Here is a 17,166-nt window from a genome sequence, read left to right on the forward strand (position 1 = left end):
CGGCACCATGAATCATATTTCACCATTTAACTCTATCTATCAAAGAACTAATGCCATGATAATAATAAAAAAAATAAAAAAAAAACAAAATAAAAGGCAAAAATTCTTGATTTTTCTACTCAAAATTGTATAATCTTCTACTTCCCAAAAAAAAAAAAAAATCCTAACGTAGTACATTGGTACTCGAGGTTTGTAAGTTAGGTTAAAGTAGGAAGAATTTTAAGGTTGAAGATCACTGGATTTGGTAAGAAAAATTAAGGATACTTTTTACGCTATAGGTCGAAGATGAGGGCATTTAGGTTATTTTTATTAATTAATTAAAAAGACCGAGGTCAAGGGTTTGCATGTCGTCTTCTTCTCTTTTAAGTGATTTGTCTTTTTTCATGATTTTTGTTTGTTTTTTGTTTATTTTTTTATATCTTATTTTATATTTTATATTTTATTTTGTGGGTTCGGTGATTGGTCTTTCTTTTGTTTTATTTGTTTTTATCTCTTTCTTTGTTTTTTGGAAGGGGAATTTAGATATGACCCTCCTTGTTTTGGTGAATATTTGAGATACCTCCCTCCTATATATTCAAACTTATGATATAATTTTGATTGTAGTCTTATATGGGAGAGTGAAGAAAATGACCAAAATACCTTCATCTTCAATCACTAGCTAAAACCCCTTAATATTTCCCCCAAACCCTTATTCAACCTTGAGTTTTTGGCAACCAGATCACCACTTATTCTCTGTATTTATTCGATTTTCTCTAAAAAATGAGAGAAAATTATTAAGAGCCAAACCAATGGTCCAAAATTTCCTGGGCATTGATGGAGTGGATAGTTTAAGTCTTAACGTCAGGATCATAGCATACCCCACGCTTCAAGGCTGCCCTTGTTGGCCTAGTTTATGGTGACCTTTTTTTAAATTTTTAGAACTCCTTCCATATCTCATACTATAGAGGAGCCCATTTTTTTTTTCTCATAATCGCCTTCTGATGAATCCTACACGTGGGGTTACCTCTGAAACCAAATGTTAAGACCCAAGCCAATGCTCCCAAAATACTTAATTGATGTCTATATCCCTAATTTGTGTATGATACAATAATGGTGTGTAATAAGTAAACTTTGGGGGTGCCAATAGCAGCTCTCTTAAAAAATTGGGTTAGCATCAACTTTTGATGTTATGGTGAGACAGCGAATTGTATACGAGGTATCAAACTTTTTTGTGTGATAGAGACAACCAAATTGCTTTTCCAACATAGCTTTTGGGCCCACCATTGCTTTTCCAACATCACTACAATGGTTTAACAAAACCCTGGGATTCGCAATGGAAATCAAGAGGGCAGGAATTTTTTGTTGGCTGAAATTCTGATTAATCTTGCTTGGATTTTGTTGGGAAAACTACCACACAATGTGTAATATAATCACAACGAAAATTAAACATTTTCCCTCTTTGAGTGACAAAAATAGGCTAAAAGTATCCAACCATTATCAACACTACCATTATACCGAATAATACCAATCTAAGTGCAAGATAATCCAACCAAGAAAAATAAACAATCACAAGCAACAACACAAGATTTTTAACGTGGAAAACCCTTCAAAGTGAAGGTAAAAACCACGGGACTTGTCTCGGTAGTCCACACCAAAATCTTCCACTATCAACAATAATGGGTTACACCAAAGTTCTCTCAAGATCAATCTAGAGGCTCACAAGATTACAATCAACATCAAGAATACATATTCTTGGTTCAACAATACAATAAACATCATCTAATAAAGATGGATTTCACAAGAAAACAAAAAAGGGGAAGGTTTAGGTCTCACCAATGAAATCTCTAAATAGAGATGAGAAAGAGAAGCTAATCTGGAAAAATAACTTGGTAGAGTTGTAGAGTATATTGCAAGGATTCTCTACTCCAAATTTGAGCCAAATCGAGCAACGTTTGCCCTTTAATCTTCTTGCCCTAACTCTCCAAAGTCCACCCCCTTCCTTTTCCCTTTCTTTCAACCTTGCTCTTTTCTTTTCTCCCTTCTTGTAACCCAAAAACAGCAGCCCCAACTAAAGAACTAGTTGCTGTCCCCTATTTTCCTTTTTTTTTTTTTTGTGTTAAGTTGAATGGGCTTTGCCCTTATTCTTTTATTTTATGGGTGGCCCACATGAGGTGGACCCAGCCCAACAAATCTCCCCCTCCATCTCATGTGGGGGGCTCTACCAAGCCCGCTCTTCGCCTACAAGCTTCCAGCTTCTCCTTTGGCAAAATCTTTGTAAACATGTCCGAGCCATTCTCATTAGTATGCACTTTCTCCAACTGTAACTCCTTAGCATCAAGCATATCCCGAATCCAATGATAACGAACATCAATATGCTTGGATCTCGAATGAAACGTCAAGTTCTTGGAAAGATGGATTGCACTTTGACTATCACAATAAACAATGTATTTCCCTTGTTGCAAGCCTAGTTCTTGTAAGAACTTCTTCATCCACAAAGCTTCCTTACAAGCTTCAGTCACTGCAATATACTCAGCTTCCGTGGTGGATAGAGCAACACACTTTTGTAACTTGGACTGCCAAGAAACTGCTCCCCCTGCAAAAGTCATCAAGAGTCCTGAAGTAGACTTCCTGGTATCAACATCTCCTGCCATATCTGCATCTGTATAACCATCCAATACAAGTTCACCATTTCCAAAGCACAAGCACACCCTTGAAGTACCTCTGAGATACCTAAGTATCCATTTCACTGCTTCCCAATGCTCCTTACCCGGATTAGATAGGAATCGACTAACCACTCCGACTGCGTGAGCAATATCTGGCCTCGTACACACCATAGCATACATCAAACTTCCAACTGCGGATGAATAAGGAACTTTGCTCATTTCTTGTTTCTCTTTCTCATTTGAAGGGCATTGCTCGATAGTAAGTTTGAAATGACCTGCAAGTGGAGATGACACGGCTTTGGCTTTACCCATGTTGAATCTTTCGAGAACTTTTTCAATGTAGCTTTCTTGAGATAACCAGAGCTTCCCATTTCTCCTATCACGAGAAATCTTCATGCCAAGAATCTGCTTTGCCGATCCCAAATCTTTCATGGCAAAGGACTTACTAAGCTCTTTCTTCAACTTTTCAACTTTAATAGCATCATGGCCAACAATCAACATATCATCGACATAAAGCAAGAGAATGATGAAATCATCACTAGAATAATGCTTTGTAAACACACAATGATCAGTAGTTGTTTTCTTGTACCCATGGCTCACCATAAAAGAGTCGAACTTCTTGTACCACTGCCTTGGTGCTTGCTTAAGCCCATATAAACTCTTGTTCAGTTTACACACAAGATGCTCTTTTCCTTTGACTTTGAAACCCTCAGGCTGCTCCATAAAAATTTCTTCTTCCAAATCACCATGAAGAAATGCGGTTTTTACATCAAGTTGTTCAATCTCCAAGTTCAAGCGAGCTGCTAAACCAAGAACAACTCGGATAGAGGACATCTTCACCACTGGTGAGAAAATTTCTTCAAAGTCAATACCTTTCTTCTGACTGAAACCTTTCACAACCAACCGAGCCTTGTACTTTTGTGAGCTATTACTTTCAGTCTTCAACCTGTAAACCCATTTATTCTTTAAAACTTTCTTGCCTTGAGGTAACTTTACTAAGTCATAAGTGTGGTTCTCATGTAAGGAATTCATCTCTTCTTGCATGGCTTTCAACCACTCTTTCTTCTTCTCAAGTGAGATAGCTTCTTCGTAAGTTTCTGGCTCTCCTCCGTCAGTAAGCATCACATACTCATGAGGAGGATATCTAGTAGATGGCTGACGCTCTCTTGTAGATCTTCTTAATTCAGTTTCAACAACTGGTTGTGGCTGTTCTTGCTCAATCTGATTTGTTGGCTCAACTTCTTCATCAGCTTGATCATTCTCATCAACATTACCATCATTGTCTTCTTGACCACCTCCCCCATAATCAACATGCACTGGAGGTGGAGCAATTGGTGTCAGATCAACAGAAATGCTAGTGGAGGGATTAGACTTCTCAGCCTTTTCAACATCTTCCCCAACTTGATCTTCAAGAAACACAACATCTCGACTTCTAACAATCTTTTGTTTACTGGATCCCACAACCTATACCCAAACTCTTCATGACCATACCCCAAGAAAATACACGGCTTTGCTTTACCATCAAGCTTGGATCTCTCATCTTTAGGAATGTGAACAAATGCTCTACAACCAAACACTCTCAAATGATCATAAGATACGTCTTTTCCTTTCCAAACTCTATCGGGTACATCACCATTTAGAGGAACTGATGGAGAAAGGTTAATTAAGTCAACTGCAGTTCTCATAGCCTCCCCCCAAAAGGACTTAGGTAGCTTGGCATGTGACAACATACACCTAACCCTTTCTTCAATGGTTCGATTCATCCTTTCAGCTACACCATTATGTTGAGGGGTCTTTATGACAGTCTTCTCAAGCCTGATACCATGATTCTTGCAATAACTCTCAAAAGGACCTCTGTACTCACCCCCATTATCTGCTCGAACACACTTCAACTGTTTTCCAGTTTCTCTTTCAACCTGAGCATGAAAATACTTGAAAGTCTCGAGTACCTGGTCTTTGGATTTCAAAGCAAAAGCCCAAACTTTTCTAGAATGGTCATCAATAAAAGTCACAAAATAAAGAGCACCGCCAAGCGTTCTAGTTTGCATAGTACAAACATCCGTATGAACTAGATCAATAACATTTGGCCTTCTAGTTGGAGGATGTGTATGAAATGCAACTCTATGAGTCTTTCCAATTATGCAATGATCACAAGTCTTCAGAAATGTCATACCTTGCAACTGAGGTACAAATTTCTTTCTAGCAAGAGTTTGAAGTCCCTTCTCGCTGATGTGGCCAAGCCGTTTATGCCAAATATCAACATTTGCTTCTTTCTGAATAGCATTCACCTCTCTTTGCAAAGTGTAGCTTGCGTGACATAGAGAGTATTCAGTTTTTGTCCCTTGGCAACCACTAGAGAACCCCTGGTGAGCTTCCATTTACCTTCACCTAAATGGCTAGTAAAGCCCTCATCATCAAGTTTCCCCAATGAAATCAAGTTGAGACGAATATCTGGAACATGTCTGACATTGCTGAGAATTAATTTGTTGCCGATGTTGGTTTCTAAGTGGATATCACCAATGCCCACAATCTTAGATGCACCACTGTTACCCATTCTGACATTCCCAAAATCACCACTAGTGTAGGATGTGAAGAATTCACTGTGGGAGGTTACATGGAATGAAGCACCCGAATCAACTACCCAATCACTATCCTGGTAGACAAGGTTAACACAACCATCATCGTAAACAATCACTGTATCACCATCATGAATGGCTATGTTTGTTTCTTTTTCATTATTCTTGGCTTCACTTTGTTCCCTTTTCCAGAATCTACACTCTTTCTTCATATGCCCTTGCTTGTTGCAGTGAAAGCAAGTAATGTTTCTTCTCGGTCTAGACTTGGATCTCCCCTTAGAATTATTCCTTCTAAAGTTTGCACGTGGGTTCTTACTTTGGCTTCTTCCTCGCCTATCTTCTTTTTCTGTCATGAGCACCTTAGAAGAAGACTCACCCATTTCTTTTCTTCTAGCATCTTCATTTAACAGACTGTCTTTAACCAAGTCCATGGTCAGTTTGCCATCTGGTGCCGAATTGCTAACTGTCACCACTAAAGTTTCCCAACTCTCAGGCAACGAACTAAGAAGTAAAGATGCTTGGATTTCATCATCAAGATTCATCTTCATGGCTACCAACTTGTTCACTATGCTCTGAAACTGACTTGTATGCTCAACCATGCTGCTCCCATCTTTATATTTCAGGTTAACAAGTCTTCTAATCAAGGCAGTCTTGTTTCTTGCAGTTTTCTTCTCAAAGAGATTTTCTAGCTTTTTCCACAAAACATCGGCTTTAGTTTCATCACAAATTTCCTCAAATACATTTGGATCAACCCACCGTCTAATGTGACCAACAGTTTTTCTATGCATAACTTCCCAATCACCATCAGACATTTCGGCTGGTTTTACATCACCCAATTTAATTGGCTTGTACAAATCCTTGCAATAAAGCAAGTCCTCCATCATACATTTCCAAGTGGAATAGTTGGTTGAATTTAATTTGATCATGCCATCTGTCCCTTCCATTTTTAACACTCAAGAAATTAACTCCAAACAACCTTTGGCTCTGATACCAGTTGTTGGGAAAACTACCACACAATGTGTAATATAATCACAACGAAAATTAAACCTTTTCCCTCTTTGAGTGACAAAAATAGGCTAAAAGTATCCAACCATTATCAACACTACCATTATACCGAATAATACCAATCTAAGTGCAAGATAATCCAACCAAGAAAAATAAACAATCACAAGCAACAACACAAGATTTTTAACGTGGAAAACCCTTCAAAGTGAAGGTAAAAACCACGGGACTTGTCTCGGTAGTCCACACCAAAATCTTCCACTATCAACAATAATGGGTTACACCAAAGTTCTCTCAAGATCAATCTAGAGGCTCACAAGATTACAATCAACATCAAGAATACATATTCTTGGTTCAACAATACAATAAACATCATCTAATAAAGATGGATTTCACAAGAAAACAAAAAAGGGGAAGGTTTAGGTCTCACCAATGAAATCTCTAAATAGAGATGAGAAAGAGAAGCTAATCTGGAAAAATAACTTGGTAGAGTTGTAGAGTATATTGCAAGGATTCTCTACTCCAAATTTGAGTCAAATCGAGCAACGTTTGCCCTTTAATCTTCTTGCCCTAACTCTCCAAAGTCCACCCCCTTCCTTTTCCCTTTCTTTCAACCTTGCTCTTTTCTTTTCTTTCTTCTTGTAACCCAAAAACAGCAGTCCCAACTAAAGAACTAGTTGCTGTCCCCTTTTTTCCTTTTTTTTTTTTTGTGTTAAGTTGAATGGGCTTTGCCCTTATTCTTTTATTTTATGGGTGGCCCACATGAGGTGGACCCAGCCCAACAGATTTGATCTTGAACTTCATGCCTTTTTCTTTGAACTGTGAGGTATTTATAAGCCTCTTCACTAGTCGTTATCGAGACATTGGGTCCAATGTCCGAACTCAACCAACCCCAATATGTAAGGTGTTCATCTTCGATTGGTTTCTTGACCATGGGTGCCTATTAGCTGACCCTGTCATGGCCACACGGCCTCTATGCATTTGCCGCACACACCATCTGTTCGACCGGGCGCCCGTGCCCCTCCCGCATTGGGGTGGTGAGGCTTTGTTATCTCATCGTGCCATTTGAATAGTGCCACATATCACCTCAGGACAACATGTACCCTTAGGTAATTTGCTCCATCTACATTTAACCCCTGTTTGATTGTGCGAGATATTCTCTTTGTCGCAATCAAATAATGCTAGCGAGACGATCATATTCGAGGCATCAAAGGGCCTCGTCCAAGTTACTTATATCTCATCGAGATGCGACTTGATGTTGCATACACAATTCGAGGATCGTGGTGGCTTCCCATTTCCTTTACACATAAAGGGTATGGCCACTTTTTCCTTGATAATAACATGTCTCAGATTCAGTCGTCTTATCCGAGCAAGCTTTTAATTGACGCCTTTAAAAATCAGCACAGTGTCTTCTTGGTTAGCAGTTGTTGGTGGTCATTTAATCCTTATCATGTCGGTGAAAAGTTTTGCAACATATGGCCGAGGCACCTATGACTTCGAGTGACCTTTTATTGGGGACAAAACTATCTTCCGCAGATGCTACTAATTTTCTAGGACCCTAATGTTATCACCAAAACTAAAAACCAATTTATAGTTATCAAAAAAGAAAAAAAAATGTGACCAAATTATAGGCAAACACATAATAGATATATATGGAATAGGGTTAGACATTGTTGTAGATTGTTAGAGGCCTAAAGCAACTCCAACGGTCACTCTATCCACTCCTCTTATTTATACTAGAAGGCGGTATGTGCAAATGCACAGCTGCCCTTGCCACACACAGTCATTTTTCTTCCTCTTGGGTCTTCTTGTGAAAGACAGATGTAATGGTGAAAGGCCCATCTTCTACTATTGATTCAGATGATGAGTACGACAACAATGATACTCGTAATCAAAATATCCACCATTGGACGTCTAATTGAAGTAACAACAATGGAGGAAAGAGAGAAGAGTTCTTGAATTGATATCGATTATTACATTGTTTGTGAAACCGCAAACCTGTAGCAGAGTTGTTGAAAACCTTAACCCAAGATTTTTTTTTTGGGATTGACTAGTTGCACGCCACTAATCATTGGTTGGACACCAACCTTAAAAAATTTCTTAATTTTTGTTTTTTATAACCACTTTTCTAACATACTAATTGCACTTCAATACGTAATCTTTAAGGGTTTAAAATTTATTCATCTTCTTGCAGCTTTGTATTCTCTACTCGTGCTCTACTTTGCTTGTGATTGATTTCACTTGTGTTTGCTTTGGAATCAAAGTATTTCTTTCAAAATGTTTCGAACACATGCAATTTTATTGTAAACATGGTTTAGAATTAGTCAAGTATTCCTTGCAAAAATTACTGAACCAACAAAAACTTCTATGAACATGATTGAGGAAAAATAAAATAAGAAAGAGTGCAATATTGTTTAATTAATTTTGGAATGTAATAATCTAAATGTAGTGCAAAGGAAAATTTTTAAGTGATGGAATGCAATTGGTAATGGGTGGTGTGAAACTAGTTGACCTCTTTTTTTTAATAGTTACTCTTGGTTGATGTCAGATTTGCAAGGAGTAGGGGGAGATGGAGGTGGTACTGGTAAAAAAAAAAAAAAAAAAGATGGATCTAGTTTCTGAGATGTTGGGAGAAGGTCATGTGAAGATGAAGCAAATGAAGAGAGATATGGTAAGGAGATGGTACAGATGCAAATCATGATTTTAAAACTTGTTTTTGTGTCTCATCTCATCCTTGCCGGATACTGAGTTGTCTAGGACGAGTTTTTCGATATGTTTGAGATGTCTCGATCAAAATTTTGAAAAATAAAGGTGGGGTTTTAAGCCTCTGTTTGATAAAATTGACTTGTCTGTCCATCTCATCCATGCTTAATATTGAGATGACTTAGGCAATACGTCTCAGCCTCAGACGGATTTTGAAACCATTATGCAAATGAAGATGAAAATGAACCTATCTTTTACTACTTCAAAATCCCATTTTTTTGGGAAGAAAATGAGGGGGTTTTAGTAATTAGGGTGTGTGATACATAATGGTGTGCAATAAGTAAAATTTGGGGTGACATTAGCAGCTCTCTTAAAAAAAACTGGGTAAGCATCAACTTTTTATGTTATGGCGAGACACCGAATTGTATACAAAGAATCAAACTTTTTTGTGTGATGGTCTGATGGAGAGCCAAATTGCTTTTCCAACATAGCTTTTGGCCCACCATTGTTTTTTTTTAACATTATTACTACAAGGGTTGAAACCTTTGGATTCATAATGGAAATCAAGAGAGCAGGAATTTCTTAGTTCTTACTCAAGAGGTATGCTTTCTCTAACAGATATTTTTTATTTTTAATTTAATGGGTTCGGTGTTTGATCTCCTTCTTTCTTTGTTTAATTCTTGGAATGGGTATTGCTTCTTCAACCCAGCTAACCCGACCCAAAATCCAATTGGATTGGGTTTCTTTTGTCCCCAACTTGCTCTAAGTGCACAGAGGGAAAGGAAGACTTGGGCTACAAACTCGGTTTGGAGTCACTTGGGTTGGGTTGGGTTTGCCTTAGTGAAGTTCAGACTCTAGACCATGGTTTTAAGAATCCGATTATGGGATCGGATCGGTACCCACGGATTCCGGTTTGGCCCACCTATCCTATCCGATTTGGATGGGTCAAGCCCTCTCCAAGCAGTTCAAATTGTTTTGGATGTTAAATTTATTTGGATTTTAAAAATAATTCATTTTTTATGTTATAACATTTATATAAATTCACATATCTCATTTTATATCAATTACATTCTCAATAATTATTTATTACATAGGAAACGATGGTAAGCTAACTTTAATATCATGTTTTTTTTTATTCTTGTCTTCGGGTGTTGACATACCTTTGAAAAGTAGGTAATAAAAAACAGGGTTTTATCCCGACTTATTTAGTATATGTGATTTGTGATGGTATTGCATTTAGGACTGTCAATAGATCGGCCGAACCTTTTTACGTTCAAAAGTTAGAACATAATCCAATCCATCTAAATATCAGGCCAGGCTTAGTAAATAAAACCTTAGTCCAAGCCCGATCCACTTTTACCTACATTCGGATCATTTGCGGGCCGGGCCAAATTCATTTTCAAAAACTATAAAGGTTAGGGGTCATTACTAATTTATAATAAAATTATTATATATTGTATTTAATATGGTACAGTGGGTGGGGCCACTCGCTGGGCCTACAGTAAAAACCCAAACCGGCCCTATTATTAAATGGGCTTATCAAACCCCATAGTTAAATGGACTTAATAACTAAACCTGGTCCATAGCAGACCGGGTCAAAACTTGGCCCATTGACAACTCTAATTGCATGTACAGGGGATTTGGATGAGATATGGTGCTCTAAGAGGCCAGTTGCCTTGCCCCTATTGGTCGGCCTATGGGTCCAGACACCTATCATAAAAATAAAAGTCAATAACAAAACCTTAAAAAGTTATTTACAAAAAATACTATTGATAATGACAAAATATCCATTGCTTTTTATGCGCTAAAAGATAAAATATGTGTGTATATATATATTTGATATCGTGGGTGTCCCCACCCTTCGGATGAGACTATTCTCACGGTCACACGCACCGTCCTCTCAAAAAATCCTATATGCAACAGTTTGAGTCAAGGGTCAACATGACCTTGGAGGGTGGCCCCAAGAAATTCATAGCTTCATGGGGTTTCAAACACAAGAGCTACCTCAATGGCTTGCCACTAGACCAGCCCCTTGGGGTTAAAATATGTGTATATATACATATGACAATAATGTTCTTTAGACAAAAAATGTTTATTTTATATGGAACCAATAAGGTTTTGGAGGTTACTAACATAACATCTATGCTTTTTGTGTGTGTGTGTGTGTTAAAAAACACTAATAACCTATCCAAATTGTTCCAATTGTCAAGCTTTCTGAAAAGATTGGCCGATTTAATCTGATTCTTGGCCGAGTCAAATTCAGCCCTGATTCATTGAGAAAAAACTTTTCCAGTGCCTTCAGATTCAATCAACAATCTCACTTGAGTCAAATCATGCTAAAACCAATGGTCTGCTCAAAATTTAGCCAATTGATTCAACTCTTGAGTTGAAAAGTGAACTTTTTGTTACTTTTTTTCTCTCTCAAGGAAATGGTTATTGTCAATCGACCCTTTTTTTTATATCCTGTATGCAATATGTCATGATAAATGCCATTTTGACTATAGCCGGTGACTTTAAATGCATCGTAACCATCTTTTTTTGCTGAATTATGCTACAATTCATTTAAATAGAAAACAATGGAAATCAATCCACCATAAACCTTCATATAATGCATCATATTAATTAGCTTAATCACTTATGTACCATGTTGAGCTATGTTCTTTGTTTCGATGTTTTATTTCTATATGGAAGTAAGTTTTGAGTTACAAAGTTTTACAATTGGTACTCTATGGGAAGAAACTTCTAACTACTGGCATTGTTTCATCTTTCAATATTGTAATCCTTCTCAGTCTCACAAATCCCTTAATGTCAATGGACCTTCCTCAAAGTATCCACAGTCGGTATGCTGATCTTCCAGAAATAGATCTCTTGGGTTTAAATCGGGAGGATTGGGACGACACTATGTTATGTGGACAAAATAAAGGGATTCGAGTTTACACAATGCTTGATAAGGATGTTGTGGAGTTAGGATCCAAAGTTTTAGGAGAAATCATGCAATTTGTCACAATGGAGAACATGGGTGCCATTATTTTACTCGCGTGGAACTTGAGAAATCCTTCAAATTTAACGTCCCCGATATTTCCTAATCATAGTCCATGTGCTTCTTCAGAGGATGTAGACTTCCACACTTTGTCAAAAGCAAAATTTTCAGTTAGTAAGGGACACGTTGGGACCTTAAGGTTTCCCATCTCTACTGCGGAGGCAGCCGCTTCGATCACCTATGTTTGTGCCTCGTTGCTTAGGTTGTTTACCAAACCTGCCAACAATTATCTCAACACATTGCCTCAAATCAAGTCCAATTTCTCGAATTTTTACCATTTCGAATTCCCCCTTACTTGGTTCAATCCTCCGAAATCATCCTTAGAAATTATATCGATGCGTTTTCAGAATGATTCCATATTTAAGTATGGAATGGCGGGAATGTTGTACCTTCACAATGAAATTGAAATAGCTCGGGGGCTTCGAACGACATTATATGAACAACATCTAAGTTGTACAGGGATGCATGCATACCCACTCTTTGTACGTGTACAATCTGCATTAGAAATCCCGGCTGAAGAACTTCTTAAGCTTTTGAATCGTCGAATGATTAATCGAGAATTGAAAACTCTGGGTGATATAATAAGAAAATACGATGGTGGTAACATTGCAGAGAATGAGAAGAGGATGACATGGAAGTATGCGAGGATATTTGATTCTACATTTTTTAAGCGCATTCAAACTAAGAATTGTAAGGAATTGGTATGCATCTTGGCAAATTTGTCAAACATGGCTGGTGTTCAAGGTGAAAGTATATGGGGGATCGTTCAATTACAAGGTCTAGGTGATTTTTTTAAGGATTTCTGTAGGGATTTCGCTCAGCAGGTATATGATGCAGTAATGACTATTAAACGTTCGGAGAACTCGACATTAGATTCAGATGAGGAGCAGTGATGGGGGTACTCTTTTGACCTTCGGGTTGGAAAAGCCCGATATAACTGGATACAAGTAATGTTTTTGGTCATTTTATGAAGAAGTCTTGGTTTGTGAGTCTATATTTAACATCTTTTCCATTTGTTTATCAAGAAGAAGCAGTATGATGCATTTAGCTAAGTATCTAATGGGGGATTGTATATGTTATGTGGTTGAAGACATTATATCAGGTTTGTATGTTTTATTGAATCTCATCTGATGATAATTATTGTTTTCTTGATGTTTTATACTCTATGGAAGTTCTGATTTGTTGAGTTTAGTTCCACATCGGACAATCATGGCAATTGTGTCCAACAATTGCTTTCTCAACAGTTTAAACTCCTCGGATTCTTACTTGTATCCACTAGATCTAAAATCTTAAAAAGAGTTTAAATCCAACGACTAGAAATCATTCTTAAGAAAATGCTATTATCAATAGATTCACATCATCAATTAAATTGATCTTTTGTGTGCAAGTTCATTAAGGGGTGGATCACATATCCATACGGTCAGTAGGTCCCAAAAATACACATGGCATACAATGGGGGTGCCAACTGACGTTGATTGGATACGACAAACTGTATTGGATCCCTACTCTTTCTTTCTCTCCCCTAACCACTCACTTATTTTTTTTAATACACGTGGCATCATGCCATTGAATCATCGTAATACAAAAATCCCTTAATGGCAAATGCGCACTCCTTTAAAACCCTTGGATTCCTACACCAAAGGAGAGATTAGAACAACAAGAACTTCTTCCTCCAAATGTAATAATTGATCTTCTTCTCTTTTAAGTGATTTTATATTTTTTTCATGATTCTTTGTTTGGTTTTTCATCTTATATATTTTTGTTTTGTGGGTTTGGTATTTGATCTTTGTTTTGTTATACTTTATTTTATTTTATTTTTAGTTTTTAATCTCTTTCTTTGATTCTTGGAAGGGGAATTTAGACATAACCCTTCTTGTTCTAATGAATATTTGAGATACCTCCCTATATTTCAAGCTGATGGCATACCCTTTGACTATATAGTCTTATATGAGAGAGTAACAAAATTGACCGAAGTACTTTCATCTTCAACCTCTTGCCAAAACCCCTTAATATTTCCCCAAAATCCTTATTCAACTTCGAGTTTTTGGCAACTAGATCATGACTTGTTATTTGTATGATTTTATTATTTATTCGATTTTCTCTAAAAAATAAGAGAAAAATTGTTAAGAGCTAAACCAATGATCCAAAAATTCCTAGGTGTTGACAGAGTGGAAAGTTTAAGTCTTAATATAAGGATCGTAGTATACCCCACACTTCAAGGCTACCCTTGTTGGCCCACTTTATGGTGAATCCTTTTTATTTTTAGAACCACTTTCATATCTCATACTATAGAGGAGTCCATTTTTTTTTTTCCCATAATCGCCTTCCGATGAATCCTACACATGGGGTTGTCTCTGATAGCAAATGTTAAGACTTAGAACAATGCTCCTAAAATACCTAATTGATGTGTCTATATCCCTAATTGGTGTATGACATATAATGTTGTGCAATAAATTAAATTTGGGGTGTCAATAGCAATTCTCTTAAAAATTTGGATTAGCATCTGCTTTTTATGTTATGGTGAGACAACGAATTGTATACAAGGTATCAAACTTTTTTTGTGTGATAGAGACAAACAAATTGCTTTTCCAACATAGCTTTTGGGCCCACCATTGCTTTTCCAACGTTACTACGAGGGTTAAAAAACCCTTGGATTCACTATGGAAATCAAGAGGGCAGGAATTTTGTCTTGGCTGAAATTCTGATTAATCTTGCTTGGATAAGATCTTGAAATTCGTGCCTTTTTCTTTGAACTGTGAGGTCTTTATAAGCCTCTTCACTAGTCGATATCGAGACATTGGGGTCCAATGTCCGAAAGCCATGTCGCTCTCTTAGTCTATTGGTTTCTTGACCATTGGCGCCTATTGGCTGACCCTGTCATGGCCACATGGCCTCCATGCATTTGCCACACACACCATCTGTCCAACCGGGCAGCCGTGCCCCTCCCGCCTTGGGGTGGTGAGGCTTTGTCATCTCATCATGCCATTAGAATAGTGCCACATATCACCTCAGGATGGTGTGTACCCTTAGGTATTTTGCTCCATCCACATTTGGCCCATGTTTGATTGCACGAGATATTCTCTTTGTCACAATCAAATAATGCTAGCAAGACGATCATATTCGAGGCATCAAAGGGCCTCGCCAAGTTACTTATATCTCATTGAGATGTGACTTGATGGTGGATACACAATTCGAGGATCGTGGTGGCTTCCCATTTCCCTAACACATAAAGGGTATGGCCACTTTTTCCTTGATAATAACATGTCTCAGATTCAGTCCTCTTAACCGAGCAAGCTTTTAATTGACGCCTTTAAAAATCAGCACAGTGTCCTCTTGGTTAGCAGTTGTTGGTGTTTATTTAATCCTTATCATGTCGGGTAGGGGAAAAGTTTTGCAACATGTGGCCGAGGCACCTGTGACTTCGAGTGACCTTTTATTGGGGACAAAACTATCCTCTGCAGATGCTGCTAATTTTCCTAGGCCCCTAATGTTATCACCAAAACTAAAAACCAATCTTGAGTTGGACACTTTGCCATATGGAATCAAATAGCGAGATTCATTTTCCATGCAATTATGTGCTATAGGTTCCCTTGTCAACAAACACACAACAGGGATCATTACTACCCTTCAGTTGTTGTTCTTTGATTCTGGTTTTCTCTATTTATGAAGTTTGATTGTTTGGGTTTTGTAAATGGAAACAAACTGTTTTTATTGATGATTTTGTTTCAACTTTTAATATCGTAATTATTCACAGTCTTCAAATCCTCAATATCAATGGACCCTCTTAAACAATTCTCTCATTTGTACCAAGATCTCCCAGAGAACTTGTACCCGGAAGGGTTAAGTAAGGAGGATTGGGAGGACACAATGCTATGTGGAAAGGAGAGAGGGATGCAAGTTTACATAATGCCCAATGAGCATATCATCGATCTTGGATCCATAGTTCTAACCAATATCATGCAATCCATAACAGAAGAAACTGTTGGTGCAATAATTTTACTTGCTTGGAACTTGAGAAACCCTTCAAATTTAACGAGTTCGATATTTCCTAATCACAATGGATGAAGGATAGTAGGGGAAACGTTGGGTCCTTACTCTTTCCCATATCTGCTTTGGAGTCGGCAGCTTCGATCACCTATGTTTGTGCCCGCTCCTCAGATTGTTTATGAAACCTGCCGACACTTATCTCGATGGATTGCGTCAAATCAAGTCCAATTTCTCCAATTTTTACCATTTTGAGTTCCCCCTTACTTGGTACCATCCTCCGAAAGCATCCTTAGAAAAAATATCGAGGCATTTTCAGACAAATTCCATATTTAAGTATGGAATGGCAGGAATGTTGTACCTTCACAATGAAATAGAAATAGCTCTGGAACTTCGAACTATGTTATACGAACAACATCTCAGTTGTGCAGGGTTGCATGCATACCCACTCTTTGTTGGTGTACAATCTGCTTTAGAAATTCCAGCTGAAGAACTCATTAAGCTATTGGATCGTTGTCGATCGACAGGAAGAGGTTTGAAAACTCTAGCCAAGATAATAAACAAGTATGATGGAGATAACGTTTCAGAGAATGAAAAGAGGATGACATTGAATTATGCGAGGATATTTGATAAGTTGTTTTTTTTGGGCATTCGAACTAAGTATTGTGCGGAATTGGTATGTATCTTGGCTTATTTGTCGAATTTGGTTGGTGTTCAAGGTGAGAGTGTCTTGGGGATTTTTCATGTAGCAAAAATTGGTGAAGAAGATAAGCAACACTACAAGGCTGTTGCACAGAAGATATACAATGCAAAATTGAGTAGCAGAACTACGGAAAGCTGAAATTCATTTTCGGTCAATAGGTCCTTGGAACTGGAATATTATAGACGCAGTATGATGTATTTAGTGAAGTATGCTATGTGGATGTTATATATGTTAAGTGATTTAAGACTCAGTATATAATGGTAGTAGGTTTGTATGGTTTCTTGAAACTCATCTGATGATTACTAAATTGTGGTTTTCTTGGTGTTTTATGGAGATAAGTTCTGCTCTTCTTTAAATGTTCTTAATTATATAAATCAAATTTGAAGATGGCCCAGCATAGTCAATGAAGAACCATGGTTTAAAGATTTGTCTTGGACCAAGTTGACTAGACTAATACTCAGGCATGTGCAGTCCTCTCCCCCACACGCACCGGCTAAGTTCTGGGATAAATTCTTG

General features: G+C 37.6%; 1 protein-coding gene across 1 annotated transcript; it reads left to right on the plus strand.

Annotated features, from left to right (window-relative positions):
* The first annotated feature begins 9,403 nt into the window (after nt 1-9,403).
* Nucleotides 9,404-13,127, plus strand: LOC147392774 (uncharacterized). The gene is made up of 2 exons (XM_086454942.1): nt 9,404-9,523; nt 11,713-13,127. The coding sequence occupies exon 2, from the start codon at nt 11,729-11,731 to the stop codon at nt 12,854-12,856; it is 1,128 nt and encodes a 375-aa protein (XP_086311068.1). The 5' UTR covers nt 9,404-9,523; nt 11,713-11,728; the 3' UTR covers nt 12,857-13,127.
* Nucleotides 13,128-17,166: the final 4,039 nt, after the last annotated feature.

Source organism: Akebia trifoliata, chromosome 10 (assembly GCF_017979445.1).
Source record: "Akebia trifoliata isolate Shusen 1 chromosome 10, ASM1797944v1, whole genome shotgun sequence".
NCBI classification, from domain to species: domain Eukaryota; kingdom Viridiplantae; phylum Streptophyta; class Magnoliopsida; order Ranunculales; family Lardizabalaceae; genus Akebia; species Akebia trifoliata.

What these genes read in the sequence shown, in the direction of transcription:
- LOC147392774 (XM_086454942.1), top strand. Translation starts at nt 11,729, where the DNA reads ATGTCAATGGACCTTCCTCAAAGTATCCACAGTCGGTATGCTGATCTT.